This window comes from Ahaetulla prasina, chromosome 15, assembly GCF_028640845.1.
Source record: "Ahaetulla prasina isolate Xishuangbanna chromosome 15, ASM2864084v1, whole genome shotgun sequence".
In the NCBI taxonomy this organism is placed as follows: domain Eukaryota; kingdom Metazoa; phylum Chordata; class Lepidosauria; order Squamata; family Colubridae; genus Ahaetulla; species Ahaetulla prasina.
Genome location: NC_080553.1, coordinates 2,007,890 through 2,023,463, shown reverse-complemented (window position 1 = coordinate 2,023,463; position 15,574 = coordinate 2,007,890). Strand labels below are relative to the sequence as shown.

Genomic DNA, 15,574 nt, shown 5'->3' with positions numbered 1-15,574 from the left:
GCCGCGGTGTGGCTCAGGCTGTAAGAAGCCTGTTATTAAACACAGCTGCTTGCAATTACTGCAGGCTCGAGTCCCACCAGGCCCAAGGTTGACTCAGCCTTCCATTCTTTATAAGGTAGGTAAAATGAGGACCCAGATTGTTGGGGGGGTAATAAGTTGACTTTGTATATAAATATACAAATAGGATGAGACTATTGCCTTACACAATGTAAGCCGCCCTGAGTCTTCGGAGAAGGGCGGGATATAAATGTAAATTTTAAAAAAAGTGTTTAGAAACCACTGTGTTCAGTGTTGTGGCAGAAATTACCTTGAATAAAAGCATCCACGGGATTCTTATACTCATATTAGGACTTGATTGTTTCTGAATCTGTCAGGATTTTGCCTACCTGTTCTAAACTCTAAGACAGTGGTAGTCAACCTGGTCCCTATCGCCCACTAGTGGGCATTCCAGCTTTCATGGTGGGCGGTAGGGGTTTTGTCCGATACTGAAGCACTTTCCTTTTTTTTAATTTAATTGACTTTTTTTAAAAAAAATCATAGCTTTATTTAAAAACATTTTCATTAGGTTTTCATAAAATTCCCTGTGACAATTTAAATTTCTGAAAATATACTATTTGTATCGCCCATGCGTAAGTTTAGTTCATGTTACGTAAGTGAAACTAAATGGCGCTATAGTGCAACAGCAAACAAAAGAGCCTCGTCCCAGAATAGCTCGCGCATCTCCCCCTACACCACCCAGCTGTAGCAGACAAGCAGAGCTGGTAGCCGGCACCCCACCCAAACCCAATCCATGATGTGCGAGAGGCATGCGCAGACGACGATACACGGTGCATTACTGTGGAACCGGTGGGTGGTTAGAAAATTTTACTACTAACAGAGATACAAAAGTGGGCGGTAGGTATAAAAAGGTTGACTACTCCTGCTCTAAGATCTGTCATCAGTGCTCTTATTGCACAACTAGCCTCTGGGAGCATCTTCTGGGCATAATTAGCAAAATAATTGTGGTTTTGAATTATTATGGTTGGTTGGTTGCACTGCACTGTCAGCCAGATGTTCAGACTGGATCTGGCATTTTTATCCACCTGTCGAGTCCTCCCAGGGATCTGGGATAGGCAAATATTATTTTCTGATGGTGTTAGTGGTATTCTCACAGGATGTAAGCTGCTCCAAGTAAAGCTTCCTTTTGCAATTGACTAGCGGTGATTTTTTCAATGCTTATGGCATTCAAGTGGTGCTCCAAAAGTTTTGGAATTGCCCCCAAAGGCACTTATCACTATTGGGTACTGTCTTTGTTTTCTTTTGCCACAGTTGTTCTTCTGTTTGCAGGTATTTGTATTTTGTGATTTTTTTCCAGTTCTTCTCTATTCTGGTTACTGCCATGTCCATTAATAATAATAATAATACACAGTCTGTTCACAACAAGGAGAAGTGACAGCTGCCAGTTCTTCCAAAAATCTAGGATGTTGTAATGAATTGGCATAGTATATGTGTGGATCCAAGCAGTGTGGCCTTTTGCATTTGACAGATGGAAATGTTGTCAATGCACAGATTTTCTGGTATGAGTTTTGGTATGGTATCCAGTGCGCCAATAATCATTGAAATCACCACAGCTGGTGCCACAATCTTTCAATTTCTATTTTCAGATCTTGATACTTTGTGGTCTTCTCCAGTCCTTTGTTTTCTATTCTACTTTCCTCTGATATTGCCCCATCAATTATCCACACAATTATGGGTTTTTTCCAAACATAGTTGTTTCAGGAGTGTTATGAGCCAAGACTTTATCAGCTTGAATTCGGAATCTCACAATAGTTTATTCTGATCATTTTTTGACTACTTTTTCAACTACTAGTTCCCACCATTTTTTCATTACTGGCAAATGATAATTTTTACTGGTGCTGCAGCGAATCATTTTGGTGACTATGTTGTGTTGTTGCTTATAATCAGTTTGTGCAATCTTGTGCAGTCGTTGCACAAGCCAAGTACACGATCTACTGTTTCTTTGCACAAAATCTGCACTTTGAATCATTTGATGATTTTTTTTTCCAGTTCTGGCTCTAACTATTATTATTATTATTTACTTTATTCATTAAACATGAAACTCAGTCAACTGAACATTGAAAAAGGCATCACAAATACCATTGACTGGTGCTAATGGTTGATACAAGTTGCTGCCAGCATCCTAGGTATCAACCAAGTACCTTCTTAAGATGTATGATGTTCCAAATAGCGCAGTTTTTTGCAGTTCTGCTGGTGTTATTGCAGGAAGCTGCAATTTGTTGTTGTATCTTATAAAATTCTTGGGACATGGTACCAAGTGCCCCGATGACAATGGGTATCACTGTTACATGTTTCATCCATAGCTGTGTAGTTTCGATGGCCAGATCGCTATATTTCATGATTTTTTCCAGTTCTTTTTCTTCAACTCTGGCATCTCCTGGTACCGCAGTGTCAATAAATTGTACGTTTAGGTTTTCCACAACTGTGGTATCTGGTGTGTTGTGTTCCAAGTGACGATCTATCTGTATTCGAAAGGCCCACAAGATCTTCACCTTCTCATTTTCTATAACTTTTTCCACTTTATGTTCCCATGACTTTTTGGATATAGGCAAGTCGTATCTTTTACATACTGACCAGTAGATTAATTTAGCAACTCGGTCATGTCTAGCTTTGTAATCAGTTTGTGCGATTTTGCTGCATTCACATATTAAATGTGAAACAGTTTCGACTTTGTTGTTGCAAAGTCAGCAGTTTGGATTGTCGGTGGATTTTTGTATCTTTGCTTTCATGGCATTAGTTTGTAGTGCTTGTTCTTGAGCAGCGAGTATTAAACCTTGTTTCTTTCTTGATGGTTCCCATCTTAAGCCATGCCCATGTCAAGTTGTCATCACATTTTCCTTCAATGTTTTTCAAATGCTGCCCATGCAAAGCTTTGGTTTTCCATCTATTTAATCTTCATCCAGCTGTTTTTCCTTATATTCTGCCTTTGTTTCTGTTGTTTTTATAATGTTCTCTGTTTTTACAGTCTGCAGCAATTTTTCTGTACTTTGGTTCACATAATCATTCAAACTTCGCTTTTCTTGTTCCAGTTTGATGGATTTGCAATAGCCCCCTGCCCCTATTTTTCTTGGCAGGTACAACCTGTCGATGTCACTTTGTGGATGTAAAGCATGGTATATACTCAAAAGTTTGCACGTTTTCCGGTCCAAGTTTTCTAGTTCAGCCAATGTCCAGTTGATGATTCCAGCTGAGTAGCGTATCACTGGAGCTGCCCATGTATTAATGCCTTTAATTATGTTTCCAACATTCTGCTTTGATTTTAATATTTTGTGGACCCTCCTGATGTATTCCTTTTGCATTGACTCTTTGACTTTTTCATTCAAGATATTATGTGCTTCCAATATGCCTAGGTTCCAATATGCCTAGGTTCCAATATGCCATCATCCTTTGCTAATGCTTTTACTATGCTTCCATTTCCCAATTCTATTCCTATTTTTTTTTTCATTTTTCTTTGCTGCATGGATAATATAGCACATTTTCAAGTCCAAAGTTCATTTTGATGTCACTGCTGAACGGTTGAACTGTGTTGAGTATTGATTTAAGTTCAGTGGGGCTTTTCGCATACATTTTTAAGTCATCCATGTATAATAGATGGTTTATCTTGCCATGTTGCCTTGAGATTTGGTATCCTAGTTTTGTGTTTCGTAGGATTATTGTCAATGGAATTAATGCGATGTTGAACAGTAGTGGTGAAAGTGAGTCCCCCTGGAAGATTCCTCGTCTTGATGTTGACTTCACCAATGCTTTCCCCACTTGCTGCTAGAATTGTTTTCCATTTTTGCATATTTGCTTTCAAAAATGTACAAATATTTTTGCTGATTCCAAAGTTTTTCAGACAGGTCTTAATCCAGCTGTGGGGTAATGGGTCAAATGCCTTTTTGTAATCAATCCATACCATATTTAAGTTTGCTTTTTTTCATTTTGCATTTTTTAATACATTTTGTCAATGAGCAGCTGATCTTTTGTTCCTCTTGATTTTTTTATAATTTCCTTGTTGTTCTACTGGATACTGGATTATTATTATTACTATTGTTATTACTATTACTACTACTATTATTATTATTACTATTATTATTATTTGCTCTGCCAGGATTCAGCTTCGCACAGACTTCCTAACCAGAAGCCAAGAATGGCCAGCAAAGGACCTGCGGCTTCAGCTTCCACAGAAAGTTCCAGTGCAGGTGGAACCAGTGGGAACAGCAGCAACGGGGACAGTCCGGGTCAGGATAGCACATTTGAATGCAACATCTGTTTGGACACCGCCAAGGATGCTGTGATCAGTCTGTGTGGCCACCTCTTCTGGTCAGTATCACTCCCAGTTTTCAGCAGGCAAATACTTAAAATCTGGGCTCTTAAAGGCTCTGCCTCCCACTTACTTCTTCTTTCCCCATATCATCCTTACCAGGCAAGTGAGAGTTGTAACGCTTAAGTAAGCTCAAAAACTCATTACTGATTTTACATCAGGGGTGTCTAACCTTGCTCACTTTAAGCCTTGTGGACTTCATCTCCTAGAATTCCCCAGCTAGCATGGGGAATTCTGGGAGTTGAAGTCCACAAGCCTTAAAGTGGGCAAGGTTGGACATCCCTGCTCTATTTGGAGTAGTCGACTTGCTCCCCATAGGGTTGGATGACACCATTCAATCTTTGAGAATGCATCAAGGGGTGGAGCTGTGAAAGGAATGGGCTAAGGGCAGAGGAATGGGTTCTGGGATCAATCCCAGGTGTGGTTCAGAATGTAGCCCATTTTCAGTGTCCATAGAACCAATGGAATTGTGTCTCCATCCTAGCCCAACTTTAGTCTTGGAATTGTTTTAAGAATTGGATGCTACAGAGTCCCAATCTTTAGGACATCATCCTGGCTCAAGAACCCTTGAGCAGCAACTTTTGCTGCTGGATGGCTGGGTGTCAGTTGTTACAAAGAGAGCTTAGGCTGAATGGTCACATCCCTGGTGATGCTCTGCCAGGCCTCTACTGCAACCGTCTTCAGTTCCTGCTCGTTCTTGGGGCATTTTCCCTTCAGTTTTGTCTTCAGCAAGTGAAATGCCTGCTCAATGGGATTCAGGTCAGGTGATTGACTTGGCCATTGCATAACATTCCACTTCTGTCCCTTCAGAAACTCTTTGGTTGCTTTTGCAGTATGCTTTGGGTCATTGTCCATCTGCACTGTGAAGCGCCGTCCAATGAGTTCTGCAGCATTTGGCTGAATGTGAGCAGGTAATATTGCCCGAAACAGTTCAGAATTCATCCTGCTGCTTTTGTCAGCAGTCACATCATCAATAAATACAAGAGAACCAGTTCCATTGGCAGCCATACATGCCCACGCCATGACACCACCACCACCATGCTTCACTGATGAGGTGGTATGCTTAGGATCATGAGCAGTTCCTTTCCTTCTCCATACTCTTCTCTTCCCATCACTCTGGTACAAGTTGATCTTGGTCCCATCTGTCCATAGGATCTTGTTCCAGAACTGTGAAGGCTTTGTTAGATGTTGTTTGGCAAAATCTGGCCTTCCTGTTTTTGAGGCTCACCAATGGTTTACATCTAGTGGTGAACCTTCTGTATTCACTCTGGTGAAGTCTTCTCTTGATTGTTGACTTTGACACACATACACCTACCTCCTGGAGAGTGTTCTTGATCTGGCCAACTGTTGTGAAGGGTGTTTTCTTCACCAGGGAAAGAATTCTTCGGTCATCCACCACAGCTGTTTTCCGTGGTCTCCTGGGTCTTTTGGTGTTGCTAAGCTCACCGATGCATTCTTTCTTTTTGAGAATGTTCCAAACAGTTGTTTTGGCCACGCCTAATGTTCTTGCTGTCTCTCTGATGGGTTTGTTGTTTCTTCAGCCTAATGATGGCTTGCTTCACTGATAGTGACAGCTCTTTGGATCTCATCTTGAGAGTTGACAGCAACAGATTCCAAATGCAAATAGCACACTTAACATGAACTCTGGGCCTTTTATCTGCACATTGTAATTGGGGTAATGAGGGAATATCACACACCTAGCCATGGAACAGCTGAGAAGCCAATTGTCCCATTACCTTTGGTCCCTTAACAAGTGGGAGGCAAACTGCTCTCAGTCCTAGACCGTTCACCTGAGTTGGACGTACATACCCTCAAAGTAAAGCTGACAGTCTGCAGTTAAAATGTTTGTTTCATTCCAACTCCATTGTGGTGGTGTTTAGAGCCAAAGATATTAGAATTGTGTCGATGTCCCAATATTTCTGGACCTGACTATAATCTAGACTTTCTGGTTTTCTCTCAGTATAATGGCCATGAGCGTCAGCCACAGTTATGAAAGTGTGGAGAAGACAATGGGCCAAACTCTGGGTTACAAAACAGGAGTTCCTGGAGGGCATTGTAAATATATACAGGTTTTGCCAGAGTATAACATTTCACATCAGTATAAAAATATCCTATCTTAACTAATCCTGGGTTTCCAGAAGTAGTACTCCCAGTTAACAGGGGTGAAAATATCTTAGTGACATTAGTGCAACAGCTGTGGGTAATGTGAGAATGCATTTAAGAATCTGCCCTGCTGATGATCCGAGATTTGAGACCGCCTCTCTTCTGAGACTTGGCAGATCACGTATTCCTGTCCTCTTTTTCTGTGTGTGCTGTCGTTTAGTTATTCAGGCTGTGTATCGCACTGCATTTCCTGGGAGTGGGATGTCCTTTTCCTTATTCTACAGAATTCTGTTAATTCGGAATTCAGATATGGAGAGTTCGTGCTTTCTTAGTAAGGGGAGTTCCACATTAGAGCCCCTTAGTTCAAGAAATGTCTCTGCCGGCTTGTATAAGTGGGAAGACCAGCTGTTAAAAAAGCAGGAAAATCCTGCTTTTGCTGCTGCCTTTTAAAATGCTGTGATTGTATTATCCGAGGGTTGAATCTGCAGAGCTGGATTTCAGGTTTCTGATTGTCCACATCTAATGTGTGTGTGTTGGTCTTTCTCCCCACTGCTACCTCTGCGGACGTTCTGCTTTATGAACAAATCACTTTGGGAATCCCTGCAGTTGGCCTTGTTTACACCAGGTAAGGCAGGTTCTGCTTCTTTCTTCTTCTTTCATCAGCTTTGGTTACTCAATCCACCTTCTTGGTTTCCCAAGGGACTCTGGGAAGGTGCAGAATGCCTTTCCAATTCCAAATGGATTGTGCATCCTCCCCAAGGCAGCTCCGTTTGGTAATTAGCGTTAACTATGCAATTGTTGGCAATCTACTGTTTGGGGGCTTTTACGAAAAGAGGGATGAGCGACAATGAGACACCACTGTTTAGTAACAGTGAGCATTCAGGATGTATATTCTGGCTATCTTTTCTGTCATTCTGTGAGGTAGATTAGATTAATACCTCAGATGACAGATTAGATGGTTTTAGGAGACCTCTTTTAGAATTTATGGGGCACTTAAATCCCATTTCCCAACCACACAACAGCAGATAACACACTGTTTTAAAAGACATTGGATCTTTGGTGAGATGTTGACGCTTTCACATAAGGATCTTGTGAACTTTCAGATTAGAAAGGTGAGATATTGTAGTGGATTGTGCCTACCTGGGATGGACTTTGGAAGCAGCAGTTTCACAGCAAGAAGGAGGGTGAGAAAAGAGGCAATACAGCCCAGAGATGATAGGAGACAGAGGAAGAGCCAAAATAGCCACTCCTAGGAATCTCCCAGGATACATCTGTTTGGGTGAGAGTAGCAAAAGTTTAGTCTGGCAAGATTCTGTCTATTTGGTGGAAACAAATGAAGAACTGAACTTTGGCTGGATTTTTCTATGTCGTTCCTGGGCTGGGCCTGACAGACATTGAGATTGTTGGTGTCTCTTGATATTTACTTTTTAATGTCTGAAAAGGTGCTGACCCATCTCCCACTGCGTGAAAGGCTTGAGGACGAATCATTTGTTGCTTTCCTCCTCCTCCCCTCCTCTTTTGGAAGTGCCAAGCCTCTGTCCAGACCAGGATTATTTTACAGTGTTGGGAGCTCTGAGAGAGGGGAAACAGCTGGACACTTTGGGCCCTGCAAACACTACCAGTATCCTCAGCGACTGTATCCTCAGATAATGACAATTCAGTTATAATGTAAAAGTATCTCTCAGTCCCTGTTTACCATTAGTCAGGTAGTGCTTATTGTCCTATACTTGACCCATTTTTTTTCTTTTCCCCATCCCTGAGAGATTGCCTAAAGAAGCTCTCTCGTCCTGAACTGCTTTTCTCTGTAGTGCAGCAAGTTAACAAGCTCAGCGCTTTGACCTGGATTAGAATGGGCCTTGCAGCTGAAGCCTGAAATTGACAAGACCCTAGTCAGTTTCACACTAAAAGCTTTTGTTTGCCTCTTAAACACCAGTGCATTCCTTTCCATGCGTAGACAATCCCTTTCTCTCCAATGAATGTAAATACAAACTTCAATGATCTTCTTGCTACTTATCCCAGCATCGGGATGAGTCTTCCGAAGGGTGGGGGAGTGAGAAAAAAGGGCTGTAAGATTTCCCCTTTTCTCAGCCATTTGGGCCCAGCCAGATGTTTGACATTGTATCCTGATGCTATAAAGCAGAGGAAATTTGAAGTAAAATCATAAGTGCAGCCATGGTCACCTTCTTTTTCACTTAATGACCACTTTGCTTAGGGACCACATTGCCAGTCCTAATTGCGCTCACTAAAAAAAGGATTACCTGTAGAGCTAATAGGTAGCATCTTTGCAGCACTCCATGTTTTTATTTTTTATTTATTTAGTACATTTCGGAGGTTCTCAGTTCCAAAATGACTCTGGGCGGCTCCTAAGTGATTATGCTTAAAATAGAAAAATAAAGAAAAAGAATCCAGGTGTCCAGACAAGCCACACAACTAGCGACCACCCCAGAGTCCCATAGACTCCCTACTCTGAGGCCTGGGAGATGCGAGGCATTCTTCTGTTGTAGTCCAGGTTTTCACCAGATGCCATTCCTCTTTTCTGCTTTTCAGTGGCTGGAGACCAGGCCAAACAGACAGGTGTGTCCTGTATGTAAAGCAGGAATCAGCCGTGATAAAGTTATACCACTTTATGGAAGGGGCAGCACTGGACAACAGGACCCCAGGTAAGACGGCCTCTCCTGGCAGCAGCTTTTGGCTTTCAAGTTCTCCTCAAGTGGAATTCGTGGCAGAAAACCTGTCTGGCTACTCTTGACTCAGATTTAGTCTTCAGGTTTCGGCAACCGTTTCTTACCTGTAGGAATCTCACCTTTCAAATGTTTGTTTCTGGTAATAGGTTGCTCCATGTGCTGCCCATCCCTGGCCACAGGATTCTGGGTGGGGTCCTGTGTAGCTTCACATGATACGGCTGGAGATAGGAAATAGTGTTCATTCACACCTTCATTTTGGTGTGTCAACCCAGAAGGCTCACAGGCCAAGAATCAACCAGCAAAGATGGTCAGTCTTGATTCTGGGGATTTCTCCTCCCATCCTCTCCCTATCTTAGTAGGATAGGCAAGAAAGAATCTGGAGGATGGACAAATTTAGCATTATGTAAGTTTCACAGGTCATAGTCCAAGTCTGCCACGGGCAGCTGCATTACTGGAAGCCTTCTTTGGAACTTAGAAGAAATAATTTAAAAAACTGATATCCAGGAGGATTTTGTCTTTTGTGGACTTTATTGGGATTTTTCAAAAGACAATCAGTAACGGTAGAGGCCCTTTCTTGAATGGCTGTTTGCTAGCCACTGCTCATACATGACTCATACCAGCCTATGTGGGGTTCTCAGGACCAGGGTCTGCTGAAACATGGAGGGGGGTCTCCTGGAGGATGCTCCAGTGGACTTGGAAGCTGCTTCTGCATCCCTGGAGTGAACCTTCCTGGGTTTCTGTGCAACTCCAATAAGTCCATTTTCAGGCTGTGGGTGTTCCCGCTGCCCCTGGGTCTCCCTGTGATTGGCTCTGTGGCAGCCAGGCCTGCAGCTCTCCTGCCCGTCCCAAAGGTACTTTCTCAAGAGGCAGCTGGACTTTCTGGTTTCTTCTTTTGAAGACTTTTCGCTTCTCATCCAAGAAGCTTCTTCAGCTCTGACTGGATGATGGGGAATGGAAGGATTTATATTCCTTGCAGACAGCTGGTCATTTGCATCCTTTTAGAGAATCATTGACACCACTTAGAGGTTTTATCTGTGTCCTTACTGTTGCAGTGACCCTGGGTGGCTTAGGAAATGATAAAAAGGTAAAGAATAGGAAACAATTGAAATTAAGATTAAATAAAGTAAAAACCAAGAAGACAGGTCTCTCTCTCTCTCTCTTTCTCTCTCTTTCTCTCTTTCTCAAAGAGAATGTACAGGGGAGAGGTGGGATTTGCTACCCTCCAGTGTGAAACTCCCCGGTTGGGGCCTGCAACCAACTGCTAAATATCCTCATTAAGCCCCATAATGGATTGTATCTTGCAGGGAGAAAACGCCACCTCGACCTCAAGGCCAGAGACCTGAGCCAGAAAACAGAGGGGTGAGTACGGAGACTGTGGGAGGGGCTTGTGCTTCTCAGAAGTGCAGAGTGAAAATGCAGCAAGGCCATTGGTGGCTGGGAGATCTTTCAGGCTTGTCTACTTAGGTCTTTGTAAGCCAAATTAAATCTTGGATGAGAGTGTAGAGAGGGAGTTAAATTGCTGATAGAAATAATACTCTGGTGTAGATTTTGCAAACTTCCAGCTGCAGTGTGACTACGCTTAAAACGGGTGAATTTCCTAGCCAGCAAAGCAATTCTGGGAGTCGAAGTCCATAAGTCTTAAAAGTTGCAAAGGCTGGACGACTCCGATTTAGGCAGTGACTTTTAGACAGTGATTTCAGAATTCTGGGAGTTGAAGTCCACAACTTTTAAAGTTGCCAAGGTTGGAAATTCAGCTTTAAAATATAGTGGGTATCAACTTAGCCTGCATTACATGAGCAGCAAGTTGTGTCCAAAGAGATTGTGAACGCTGATTTTCTAAATAGCAAACTGGAGAAAATGGGCCATTTTAACCTTTTGTAGCCCTGAGTTGGGGAGCGTGCCTGGCCTGACGAAAGAGTTGCCTGTTTCCATGCAAGTCAGCGGGAGCCTCCAGAGGCTACTCTTGGGTTTCTTTTCATCAAACAAACAGCTCTGCTGGGGGTGATTAAGGAGCACTTCGATCTTCTACTCCCCGGAGAGCCAATGCCTTATTGAATCAGGTGCTGAAGGTGGAGGGCACCTTTTCGGCCTGGCTTCTGCCTGAAGCTCCCGTGGCAAAGCTCAGAGGTTGCCTTGCCCAGCCTGGAGGTGATCTCTGATCCTCAGGCTCAGGTTGCTCAGGCAGGTTTTGCAACTTCTGACCAGCAAACAAACATCATGCTTCTCTATTAAAGTAGCATGATTACATGAGCTAGCATGATATCAATTTGTTAAATTTAAATTGGAAACAGGCTACACTCTTGCACCCAAAACAATCACATAAGAGTACACTAACAAAGCCCTGAAAATCAGGACACTGGTAGCCCCTTTCACAGCTAACAATTAAAGGCATAAACTTTCATGATCTTTAGCTCAAGCATCAGGACTCTGCAGCACCTTTTCAGGTGGACCCATTTAATGAAATAAAACATAATCAAACGTTTGTTGAACAAGGGATAACACACTCTGATGTTTTACTACCATGGACTAATGTAACTCTCCTACAAAGCCTTGAATGAATCTCCTGTCACTATATTTCTGCGGAGGTCCCTCACTGCTTTTCTTAGGGAGCCCCTCCACCCCCCAAATTGAAACGTTTCAGGATAACAGTGGCCAAGATGTACAGACCCATTGTAGCCTTGCGGAGATGAGATTTTATCCAGAGACCAGGTGTGGAAGGATGGCAGAAAAGAATTGTTACCTGAATGCAAGAAGCATGGATGATGTTCCCTAGTTGGGTAATGAAACATCTACACACAAATAGAATATAGAACAGAACAGAACTGAACTGAATTGAAAGAGACTGCAACCAGTCAGGTTTTAGTTTGTAAACTAGGACATGTATACATGTTGATCATTTCTTTGTTTTTTTCTAGGGCTTCCAGGGTTTTGGGTTTGGTGATGGAGGCTTCCAAATGTCATTTGGAATTGGAGCATTTCCATTTGGCATATTTGCTACAGCCTTCAATATAAACGATGGGAGGCCTCCTCCAGGTAAGGAATTAAATAAAATTACCCTGGCTAATTGTGACTGGGCGTTGCTCCATTGAGCTTCAGTTGATGTGCAACCAAGTATTCTGATCTGTTTTGCTGAACTATTCATCCCTGAATCCATGCTCATCTCACTTTGCCCGATGAGCATCTGTACTGTATATGACTTTCTTCAGAGTCACTATCTGATGAGTTGTAGCAGGTTCTAGAGCAGGGCTCTCCAACCTTGGCAACTTTTAAGTGGACTTCAACTCCCAGAATTCCTCTGGTTGAGGAAAGTTGCCAATGTTGGAGAGCCCCGTTCTAGAGAATCTTTGCGAAACCTGGAAGAATACAGAAGGTCCTCTACTCCAACCTCCTGCCCAAGCTGGAGACCATACATCATTCCAGAGAACTGGTGCTCCAATCTTTTCTTAAAAACCTCTAGTGTTGGAGCACCCTCACCTTCTGGAGGCAAGCTGTTCCACTGATTGTTTTTATGAACAGCTAATGCACAAAAGCTTTGCATTAGGATGGCCTCTTCGGTGCAGCTTCCTGCCAAGGCGGGAATCCACAATAAAGCATTTTCATCTGATATCCATCCAGTTTCCCCTTAGATATATCCAGGGGAGGGACGCTCATTATCCCTCTGGGTCATTGGCTAAACTCTTCAATGGGCTTGTAGACATTTTCTGATATTTAATTGAAATCTACTTCCAGTGATTTAAGAATTTTTTACAATACAGGTAGTCCTCGACTTAACAACAGTTTGTTTAGTGACCATTTGAAGTTACAACGGCATTGAAAAAAATGACTTATGACCGTTTTCCACAAAACCATTGCAGCCTCCCCATGGTCAAAATTCAGATGCTTGGCAAGTGACTCATTATGACAGTTGCATTGTCCTTGGGTCACGTATCACCTTTTGCAACCTTCTGACAAGCAAAGTCAATGGGGAAACCAGATTTACTTAGCAATTGTATTACTAACGTAACAACTACAATGGCTAAACGAGAAGTGAGCCCATACATCCCTTGGAAGAAGTTCTTCCTTCCAAAATGCATCTATTTCTAAGAAGACAAGATAGTTGTAGGGGCTGTCCATTTTAAGGACTCTGGGATGCCTTCTAATAAAACAGCTTTAGGGTCCGATTCCATTTGTAAATTCTAACAGAAAGGTGATAACTGTGGGCTTTGTTTTTGCTTTCCTTAGCTGTTCCAGGGACTCCTCAGTATGTGGATGAACAGTTTCTTTCTCGCCTCTTCCTGTTCGTGGCCCTCGTCATCATGTTTTGGCTCCTGATAGCTTAACTTTGCTCCATACTTTGCGGAGCTCTGAACCAGCCACAGACTCTGCTTGTCTCCCTCTTGGTGTCCAATTCTTCAGCTAATGATGGGCTCCTAAAAACCACTGGTGTCTTCTTGTGAGGAGGAGTCTCTTATTTTTCCAGAGCTACGCAGTTAACGCTTTTTCAAGTTTTCTAAAGCTCAGCTGTAACTCACACAGCAAGGAACTGTGACCCTAGCTTTGAGCTCCGTATCTCAATGAGGAGCGTTTGAATCTTGTGCCAAACAATTGGAAGAGATGCTGCCCCAAAGGGAATCAGGCATGGTGGCTAGCAATGGACCTCTTCTCACATACGCCACTGTTTTGTGTCTCAAGAGCAATGAGAGGAAGGCAGTCAGTGGACTTCAGAACCCAGCTGTATATCTTGCTCAAAAGCCAACTGACTCCAGGTAATACCTTCTATAGATAGGACATCTGGCTGAAGAGGATTGTGTCCCATTCCTGCTGTTCCTTCCTACCCAAGTGATAAAAAACCATCTTTGTTTTTCCAGCAATCACAAAAATGAAAGGATAAAAGATTCTTTAACCTAAAATGGTAGCATATCTAAATTTACTGGAATCGGGGAGGGGGCAGAATCTCTCATCTCAGGGTTTTGGAGGGGCTGTTAGCTGTCATGCAGCACACTTCCTCGCTGATTTTAAAGGGTTTGTAGCAGCTATCAACTTTTAATTTAGGTAGACATAATTCCAGCTGCTGTTCTGATTATTCTCCTTCCTGAAATGTACATTTTTTTCCATATTTGGAATAGGTTAACTGGGAGGAGTATAGGACAGTCTCTTACAGGGGGTAATTTGCTGAGTATTTTATGCCTCCCCACCTCACAATTATGATTATTACGCAAATGGGAATCTGTACATTTTTGACAAGAGTAAGGAATTCTGTTTAAACGGTTTGCATGTGGCCAAGGGGGCCATTGGGATGTGAGTTTTTTCAAATTACCAAAGACATGATTTTTTGGAAGGGTAATCAAGGGCCCAATGCAGCAGTGGTTTGAACAGCGCTTTAGCCACAGAGCACCCCGTATGATGGTACTGAGTGCATTTGGAGACCCCTTTACAGAAGGGGCGGAGGAAGAATCATGCTTTAAAATAATTGCGGTTGAATCTTTTGGGCCCGCAGGATGCAACATACACTTGACTGACTGCCAATACTCTTGTAAGAGTGACTCTCAAGGACCTATTTATTTTGTGATTCTTTTGGTCTTCTGGATGTTAACAGGCTTGCTGGTCAGACCCCAATGACGTTGAAGCTTGTTTTTTCTGTAGCTATGATGTGGGGGGCGGGGCGGGACGGGGGGGGGGAGCAAGGTTGGAAATCTCAAGAGCAAGATGCATGTCACCACTATTTCCTTTCCCAGAAGTAGTAAGAATACCAAATGTGAATTTTCTTCTGGCCCAAATTCTGTCCTGGCTCTTGGTCTTTCAGTACAGGGGGCAGACCTAGCTTGACACAGCAGTGCTCTATCACTTGTCAACAAAATCAGACTTGGTAACAAGAAGGCTCCATCCCTTGAAAATCAGTGCCACCTACTGTCAACGAAAAACATTCAGTTGCATTGTAACATTGTAAAATAAAACATATTTTATTTCTCCCTTTACTAGAAATTTTATCATACTGGAAATGCTGGATTTCTAAAATCAATCTTGAATTGTCAGACATTGATGGTTGGATTGGCTGTGCTGGCCAAGGTCCATTGTCTTTGGGGGTGGGGTTATTTCTGTCTTGTCTGCTTTTGGGGGGAACAGAATTGCCTGGTGCCTGAAAAAGTTTCTGGCTGAATAGCCACAGCTGATTGTGGCAGATTCTGGGCTTCCTCTGCTTCAGGGAGCCATTGGCCCCTCGGATTATGCTTGTTTGATAAGCAGACCCACCCCTGGACTTCCTCTGGTCTTAAAGGCCCTCTCTGCCTCACACTCTTTGTATTCCCCCCTCCTTTTTTTTTTCCTTCCGCACCATCTATTCAGATTCTTCCTGGCTTGTGGTTAGCAAAGTATGGTACCACTGTTCAACACTGCTGTTCACTAATTTTCACTGTTGTGAAAGCCAGAATAAACATCTTTTTACATTATC

The 15,574-nt window shown here is 42.8% G+C and overlaps 1 protein-coding gene across 7 annotated transcripts in view; it reads left to right on the top strand.

The window, feature by feature from the left end:
* The window catches only part of RNF185 (ring finger protein 185), a 22,400-nt gene extending 6,826 nt beyond the window's left edge, over positions 1–15,574 (top strand). For 5 of the 7 annotated variants that reach the window (XM_058158685.1, XM_058158688.1, XM_058158689.1 and 2 more), the window contains 6 exons: positions 4,148–4,359; positions 7,070–7,088; positions 9,011–9,123; positions 10,452–10,506; positions 12,063–12,180; positions 13,369–15,574. In XM_058158685.1, the coding sequence (XP_058014668.1) occupies positions 4,148–4,359; positions 7,070–7,088; positions 9,011–9,123; positions 10,452–10,506; positions 12,063–12,180; positions 13,369–13,466 (615 nt within the window). In that variant the 3' untranslated portion in view covers positions 13,467–15,574. The remainder of the gene's footprint in view (positions 1–4,147; positions 4,360–7,069; positions 7,089–9,010; positions 9,124–10,451; positions 10,507–12,062; positions 12,181–13,368) is intronic. The other 2 variants (XR_009152227.1, XM_058158686.1) reach the window with 2 other exon arrangements.